At 41.0% G+C, this 8,743-nt stretch overlaps 1 protein-coding gene across 2 annotated transcripts in view; it reads left to right on the forward strand.

Moving 5' to 3' along the window:
* The window catches only part of flt4 (fms related receptor tyrosine kinase 4), a 42,266-nt gene extending 34,188 nt beyond the window's left edge, over positions 1-8,078 (forward strand). The window contains exons 19-30 of one of the 2 annotated variants that reach the window (XM_034121232.1): positions 24-137; positions 972-1,060; positions 1,242-1,401; positions 2,240-2,334; positions 3,713-3,835; positions 4,019-4,130; positions 4,379-4,478; positions 4,688-4,793; positions 5,408-5,532; positions 6,352-6,475; positions 6,639-6,724; positions 7,496-8,078. In XM_034121232.1, the coding sequence (XP_033977123.1) occupies positions 24-137; positions 972-1,060; positions 1,242-1,401; positions 2,240-2,334; positions 3,713-3,835; positions 4,019-4,130; positions 4,379-4,478; positions 4,688-4,793; positions 5,408-5,532; positions 6,352-6,475; positions 6,639-6,724; positions 7,496-7,715 (1,454 nt within the window). In that variant the 3' untranslated portion in view covers positions 7,716-8,078. The remainder of the gene's footprint in view (positions 1-23; positions 138-971; positions 1,061-1,241; positions 1,402-2,239; positions 2,335-3,712; positions 3,836-4,018; positions 4,131-4,378; positions 4,479-4,687; positions 4,794-5,407; positions 5,533-6,351; positions 6,476-6,638; positions 6,725-7,495) is intronic. The other variant, XM_034121233.1, reaches the window with a different exon arrangement.
* Positions 8,079-8,743: the final 665 nt, after the last annotated feature.

Consider the following 8,743-nt stretch of genomic DNA (forward strand, 5'->3'; position numbering starts at 1 on the left):
CGAATTGTGCGTGTGTGTTTCAGATGGAGCCACAGCCAGCGAGGACAAGGCCTTGATGTCAGAGTTAAAGATACTGATTCACATTGGGAACCATCTGAATGTGGTGAACCTGCTGGGAGCCTGCACCAAACCAAATGGTGAATTTGACATGTATTACACTTCACTTTGTGTGCTTAAATATGTCATATGGCCATATAATGATGAGTGTTGGTAGAGGTTGAATGCACAATGAGCAGGATTTCCTTAAAAAGCAATGTGTAGACGTGATCATTTTTCTTTTATGGCACTTTTTCTGTTTTAGAAGATATGTTTACATGATTTTTGAGACCATTTCCTTTTAGAGAGAAGAAGTAGAAAGTAGAATATTGCTGTTTGTTCACATACACCTGCAGTTTGGATACACAACAACAATAATACTAATAATAATTATAATGATAATAAATATGAAAAAGGAAAATATATAGAAATATAAGCCAATATAAAAAGGATTTTACTCCCTAGTGTAGTAATCGTTATCCGCCCCACAAATCCATTATAGGTCGGGCTTAAATATAGTTTATCTGTTTTCAGCTTTGTTGAAATCCCTTCTCTATTATTTTGTCCACCCTGCAGCTTCCACCCAACATTTCCATGTGGGAAAAACAAAGGGAGAAAGTCAAACAGCTGCCTCTCTTTTCTTTGACACCCTCATTTTCTGTCCATACATCATTTGATCTTAAGAGCACATTTTTGAGGGTTCACATCTGGTAATGTTTAACCCTGTTTACCCTAAAACATAAAACAAAAGTTAGCCTCGCAGCTAATCCCTGGCAGGACCGGCTTACAGAATGCCAACCGTCACTATTTTAAATATGGTGTGAAAAAAATAGCTTCATAACAAGAAACAGATACTATTTTGCAAACAGGAAAAACAATGTGTGTTGAAATATTAGTGGAACAATAGCCTACAATAAAAGTGTCTGTATCCCCAGGTCCTCTGATGGTGATAGTGGAATATTGCAAGTACGGAAATCTGTCCAACTTCCTACGAGCCAAGAGAGAGTTCTTCCTCCCGTACCGGGTATAAAACACCACACTGATGCACTTTTTATGTTTCTTTATTCTGCTGCAATAATCTGACTGCAGGGAGAATCCTCTTTACTGGAAGAGAGCTTACGTTTTTATATGTGTTTCCTTTATTGAACAACATTTTCTAAGTCTATTTTTAAATATTAAACACATTGAATTGTTTCCGCACTCAGGACCGCTCTCCTAAAACTCAGAGTCAGGTGAGACGGATGATTGAGGCGGGTCAAATAGACCCAAAAGCTCGCCATCCGCCTTCTCCACGCTCCTCACCGCTCAACAGTCCTCAGGGTCCATTAACCGTCCTGCCCAATGACAGTCCTGCAGTGGAGAAAAGTAAGTCTGCTGAAATTCACAAGATTCAACTATTTAAAGGTCCCCTATTATACACTTTTTCATCAATATATTATAGTTCTCAGTCAGTGGCGGACTGGCCATCGGGACGAATCCCGATGGGCCGGTACTGAAGTGGGCCGGTCGGACGATGTGGGCCAGTCGAATAAGTCACTAGCACCCCCCCCCCCCGTCGACAATTTACTAGCGGTATTTACTTGCGGTACCGAGGTGGGCTGGCGGTACCGAAGTGGGCCGGTCGAGAGTCCCGGGCTGATTTTTAGTCCCAGTCCGCTCCTGTTCTCAGTTATATACAAAACATGTCTCTGAAGTGTTTGGCTCGAAATACCAAACAGATCATTGTAGCATCCCATAATCCCCTCTGTTTCAGCCCTGTTTCAAAAGTGCTGATCTTTTACTTTAGATGAAAATAAGGGCCCACTCCCCACGCTCCTCTGAGAGATATTTGGTTAATAAAAAAACACAATGGTGCTCTAGGAGGAGACTCAGGTGATAAGGTGGGGGGGGTTACCTTGGTTGGTGATTGGCTAATGGTTACACAAGCCAAAAAATCGTTATGACATCATAAAGTGGCCAAAATCTGATCAGCTCATTTTCAGAGAGGTTTTTATATAAATGGGTCAGGACAAAAAGAGAGGGGGTCTTTTTTCCTGAAACTTTCAGAATCTCTTTATACAGCGGACACACATTTATGTATAAAAAACATGAAAAAGTGGATTTTGCATAATAGGTGACCTTTAACTCATTGTCTTGTCACAAGTGTAGTTTAATTGTACCTTGTTTCTCCATCTTTAACCTTTCCCTCATGTTTTCTCTCCAGTGGAGGACTTGTGGAAAACCCCTCTGACGATAGAAGATCTAATTTGCTACAGTTTCCAGGTGGCTCGTGGGATGGAGTTCCTGGCCTCCAGAAAGGTTAATTTTCAGCATTACAGAGACATTTAGTGAAAAAGCTGTGGTGAAATGTCACCAGAGGGTTGTCACAGAGGCAGTACGTTGTTGCCTGGATCATTCAGCTTCTCAGTCCTTTGTGCTTGTCCATTTATCAAGTCACCATAAACTACAGCTGTTCCACAATCCCACAGGATAATTAAATAATACCAATATAATGAAATATATTCCATACTAAATCCAAGGGACGTTTTTTGGATCAGTTGTTGGTTGACAGTGCATGGCACCAAGGCGATTTAGAAGCTACTCACAGCTGCAAAGCATTAAAATAAATGTGGCAGTTTTTGGGGAAACAAAAACACATATTTATGCTTTTTCATAAAAACAAGTTGCTTCCTTGTTGAATACTTGATAGTGGCATTTAATTAAATGATAAATCAAAGTATATACAAATCGAATAAATTAAGAATTAATAAAAAAGATTGTTGAATTAAAATTTAAATATATTTAAAAGAAAATATCAAATGGCACATCTATTTAATGAAAACTTAAATATTTAACAATACAACATTTAAATAACAATTAACATGAGAAATTGTGTAAGAATTCAACAACATCCAATTTAAAATAGGATGAACAATATCATCTTAAAAAGTAAACATTATCTTTTTAATTTGATTACGTTGAACTCATTAGCACATACTCTTTGAGTAATCTGTAGCAATGCAATCTGTGTTATTTATTATTCATCACCAAATGTTATTTACTTAGGTGATTATCGTTTCCACTTAATGAACTGTAAAACAAATGGATCTCATGAGCGTTTCTCGGTTAGATTTTTGTCTCAGACAGCTGAGACTTCATTAATCCAATCTGTTGCTTCCGTTGGATTGTGGGTGCACTCGTTTGATTCTTGTTAACAGCCCAAGCCTCACATGTGAATCCACTGGTAATCGGGTGAATAATGGGAATAAAATGGTGTCTACCAAAGCGGCTTTAGTTTGTAATAAATATCAACAATCTGAGCGGACTCTAAGCAGACTGTCTGTGTTTGAATGACTCACAACGGAGAGCCAGGACACAGAGCTCCAGACATAGTCCAGTCCCAGTTACACACACACACAAACACATACGCTCACAGACACACACACAGACAGATTTTAAGGCCCACACCCACACCTGCGCCCACACACACACCTGCGCACACACACACACCTGTGCACACACACACACACACCTGCGCCCACACACACACACACACACACACACACACACACACACACACACACACACACACACACACACACACACACACACACACACACACACACACACACACACACACACACACACATACATACATATCTGTTGCCAGGGTTTTGATGTATGCGTGTATCCACAGTGTATCCACAGAGACCTGGCAGCCCGGAACATTCTCCTGTCAGAAAACAACATTGTGAAGATCTGTGACTTCGGCCTGGCCAGAGACATATACAAAGACCCCGACTACGTCAGGAAAGGCAATGTAAGGCATCCTCCCTCTCCCTCCGCTAATTACCCATCTCCATTTACTGGGGGGGAAACATTCAACACTTTCTTTTTGTTTGTTTTTTAACCACTCGCACAGGGGTTACAATCAAAGGTGACTTTCCAATGTGTTAATGTGTCTGTCTCATAGTATTGCTCCGGTGTTTTAATGTGCCCTCAGGCTCGTCTGCCGTTAAAGTGGATGGCTCCAGAGAGCATCTTTGACAAATTGTACACCAGCCAGAGTGACGTGTGGTCTTTTGGAGTTCTCCTCTGGGAAATCTTCTCTCTGGGTAAAGAAACACGTTTCATGATCTGTGTAAAAATCAATGGGATGCAATAAAATCTCCTCCAGAAGTTTTATACTTTCTAAAAGTGCCTGTCAATCTCAGATCCTGACAAAACTAATGAGGAAATTATTGTTTGTTAACTTTTAGATGGAAGAGTCAATTGTTATCACTGTAATCCAATCACAAATAACTTGTTTTTCATATATCTAACATGTTTACTAATGTCTTATCCTCCTATTGTCTGCCTTCAGGTGCGTCTCCCTACCCGGGAGTACAGATTGATGAAGACTTTTGCCGACGATTGAAAGACGGCGTGAGGATGAGGTCACCTGAGACTGCCTCCCCCGAAATGTAAGCGTGGGCATTGATTTATTCTTTTTCTCTCCTCTTTTGCTGTCAAATTATATTTATCGGCAAACTCGAGCCAATCCTGAAGGCAAACCAGGACTTGCTCATTTAGAGGAGGATACCAGATGAAATGTGCAGTGGTGTAATTGAGTGAGGGGGAGCTGGAGACCCCAGTGTTGTGTTGTTGTGACCGTGCTGCTCTCTGCTGGTAGATACGGCATCATGCTGGCCTGCTGGCAGGGGGAACTCAAAGAAAGACCCACCTTCCCCGCCCTGGTTCAGATCCTGGGAGACCTGCTGCAGGACAACAGCCTACCTGTAAGTTATCTGCTGGAGAATCCTTCATTATAGCTTATAAAGGTCGCATATTATGCAAAATCCACTTTTTCATGTCTTTTATACATCAACATGTGTCCCCTCTGTGTAAAGAGATTCTGAAAGTTTCAGGAGAAAAGATTCACTCACTTTTTGTCCTGATCCATTTATATAAAAACCTGTCTGAAAATGAGCTGATCAGATTTTGGCCACTTTATGATGTCATAATGATTTATTTGGCTTGTGTAACCATTAGCCAATAATCAACCAAGGTAACCCCCCCCCCCACCTTATCACCTGAATCTCCTCCTAGAGCACCATTGTGTTCTTTTTAACCAAATATCTCTCAGAGGGGCGTGGGGAGTGGCTCCTTATTTTCATTTAAAGTAACAGACAGATAATCAGCACTTTTGAAACAGGGCTGAAACAGAGGGGTTTATGGGATGCTAGAATGCACGATCTGTTGGGTATTTGGAGCAAAACACTTCAGAGACATGTTTTGTATATATCTGAGACCTATAATATATTGATGAAAAACTGTATAATAGGGGACCTTTAAGTGTTGGTGAGTTCTTGTGAATAGCTTTTAGAAAACATTTTCTCTGTTTACCCTTCAGGATGGGAAGGACTACATTCCTCTGAACCACTCACAGAGCTCAGAGGATGACGGTTTCTCGCAGGCCTCGTCTCGCCCTCAATCTGAGGAGGAACTGAGGATGCCCTGCAACACTCTGCCCACCAGGTATATCTACATCCTGTATTCCCTGAAAAATATATTTAGGTATAAGTAAAGATTCTTCCATGCATACAATTCATGTAAGAGATTTTGGGTTTTGTCTGAGCTCATCTGGTTGGGTAATGATGATGAGGATGTCATGCACCAATCAGGGTTTAGCAACATTGAATGAATGTAAATGAGTTGAGAGCTGTGTGGTGGTTTGCTACTGTTGCCAAGGCAATCAAATCTGATCAAACGCACAGGAGCTTGAAACGTGCACAAAAACTGAATCTTTAACGGCAACCTGAACCCTCAAATTAGTTTCAAAATGAATTGTCCACCTTAGAATGAGCAGCAAATTACAATTTGAAAAGTAAACATATGACCCTCCAACCCATCATTGAAATGCCTTTGAGATAATGTTTAAAGCTTTTTTCCACATTGTGTTAATACCCTGACAACAACCTACAGAAATAAGACAGGATTTGAAATGTAAATCAAGTGACTGTTCCTATTAAACTAACAGTCACAAACAGACAAGGTAACTTACGTTTATTTAATGGGATGAGACATTTTTTTGTATTACCCAGTCGTACATGTCGTATTGCATTTTTCAGTTGGTATTTACTTTATTTTGCATATTGAATTGTGTCATCATATATAGACACTCATTGATATGAAATTAAATCAGACCTCTGACTGAGAAAAGCAAAGAGCTGACAACCTATTCCTAACAAGATAATCTATTGCTCTCTTTTACCTTTCCTTATCTGTCTGGTGGCATTTGTCTGTCAGCAGGAGGCTCCATCATGTATTGATCTGATAATCCTCTCCTTTTTTCAGCAGGTATTATAACTGCGTGCCCTTTACCGGCTGTGTGTTTGTGGGACCCTCCAAAGCATGCCAGCCCAGAGTCAGGACATTTGAAGAGTTTCCCCTGGAGATGCATCGACAGAAAGCTCCTCAAGTAAGCTCTTGATCTTTTATCAGCTGTTAGAGAAATGTGACATTTGGTCAATGGCATTCGGGAATTGTCTCCTTGGGTAATTACCAAAAATAGTTGCAGAGATACCAGCCGGGTCAACGTAAGGCATTTAATTCACATGATGTCAAACTGTGTCTCTTCCCAGGATAACCAGACAGACAGCGGGATGGTTCTGGCCTCGGAGGAATTTGAGAGAATTGAAAACAAGCACCAAGGCGCCGTCTCTAAAAGGTTAATCAAACAAAAGCTTTTATCCATATTTTTGTCTGAAACCGACAGTGACGCACAAGAGACACACAGCAAATGATTTAGAGACAGTGCAGACACACAAGGAGAAAATAGTCATAGCCTAATAGCTTTATAAGTGATGAGATCTGCAAAGTAAGTAGGAGTGAGCAGCAGTCTGAGTCATTTGAACCCAGGACGCTTGTCAGAGTTTTGAGATCTTGGCTCAACAGTTTTTGAAAGAGCACTAAAAAGTGTTTTGCTAAAAGTAAGGAATAAGACTTGCAACAAGATGTAGAAGGAACCTTTAAGAGCACTTCTAGTGATTTATCACATGTTAACTTTGGATGGATTTCACGAAGCCTTCCCAATCGTTCAACTCACTACAAGGGAAATCAAGAATAGAAAAAAAACTGGGTTTGCATTGTAACAAAAATACTTCCCTACCAGAAAGACAAAAATCAATCCTATCCTGAGTCATATTATGTTTATTATTAATAATATACTGATACTATTTAACTTTCCTACCCTGTCTGTGGATCTCAGCCCAATTGGTTCCAACTGAAGACATCAGTCAAGAATAAATAGTTGTAGTTTAAAAAGAAAAAGGTTAAATACCTTCCTGTATCAGCTGGGCACTGTGGTTTATTTGTTAAGGGTTTTTACTTTATACATGAATTGCATAGTTTAAAGTCTAACACTTTCAAACATGGGAGCATGTGAGTTATTAAACCTAAACCCTCCCACAGTAGATGATGTATGTTGTTCTCTCCCCAGCCGTATGGGCAGCAGCAGCAGCACAGAGCCCCTCACGGCCTCCCATGGTTCCTTGGGGCGCAGCAGTGACCCCGGCAGCTCCAGACTCCGGCCCACCTTCTTCAGCCAGCTCTCAGGACAGACCTTCTACAACAACGAGTACGGACACCTGTCTGAGGAGGGCTTCTGCGACTTCTTCTCCGCGCCGGACGCCCACTGCCTGGCCTCCTCCAACGTGTAACCTTACCAGAGAGGCAGCCCGAGAGAATGGAGAGTTTAAAAAAAGTAGGAAAGCTCAGGGTAAGGGAGGCTTTAGTAAAATCCCAGTTGTGACATGTAATAAGTCATTTATGAATGGTAGATCTGTGTGACTAGACCTCTGATCATCGCTTCCTCTCGGGCTGCTGCCTCCACAGACTGAGCTCTATGTGCCTGAAGTTCCTCTAACCAGCCACTGGGTGGCAGCATTATGACAAAAACAAACCCTAAGTATTTTTCTATTTACACATTTATATTTGTACCTTTTATATACAGAGTTTTCTTCCTTCATTTTGTACAAACTATGACTCATATAGGAGGAAATAAAAAAATGATTGTCTTCTCACTCTCTTCTCTCTGATTAGTAGGTTGTCATTACTCCAGTCAAATACATGTTTTAAGGGCTAATTTGCAATCGTCACGCTGTGATGAATTACAGGCCAACAAATGATGATCCACATGGTGGACCAATCAAGGAAAATAGCAAGATATTTAAGGATCTGTGTCATTCTCTGGAGGTGGAGACACGTGGATATGCGACATGGTGAACAAGGGATAAGTGACGGAGGTATACAGAGGGATGTGGGGCGAATAAAAGTACTGTGAGTCAGACTAAGCACCTATTATCAGAGCTAGACGTAAGCATGATGACAGCTGTGACAGCCTCACACCCCTCACAGGCCCACAACACATGACAACCTTCAGCGTGTTGACACTGGAGGGAAATGAGCTGCAGCAATTGGGTGCAAAGTCCACTTCAGACACAAGTACAGCCAATAGAGCTTCAAGTTAGAAATCAATCGGTGCAAAGGCTCCATTTTTAGTTTCTATAAATAATATTGTTGTTAAGGGTAACTGGATAGATTCAGCTGTGACACGTGTAAATGGTTCCAGCACCTTTGAGGTGAAACATGTCTGCAAACCTGCAGGGTTTGACTCCATGACTTGACTACTTTAGTTTTATTAGGAAATAATCGTGCACTTTTTCAGGAAAGAAATAAAAAAGTATTC

The sequence above is a fragment of the Trematomus bernacchii genome, unplaced genomic scaffold (assembly GCF_902827165.1).
Source record: "Trematomus bernacchii unplaced genomic scaffold, fTreBer1.1, whole genome shotgun sequence".
In the NCBI taxonomy this organism is placed as follows: Eukaryota; Metazoa; Chordata; class Actinopteri; order Perciformes; family Nototheniidae; genus Trematomus; species Trematomus bernacchii.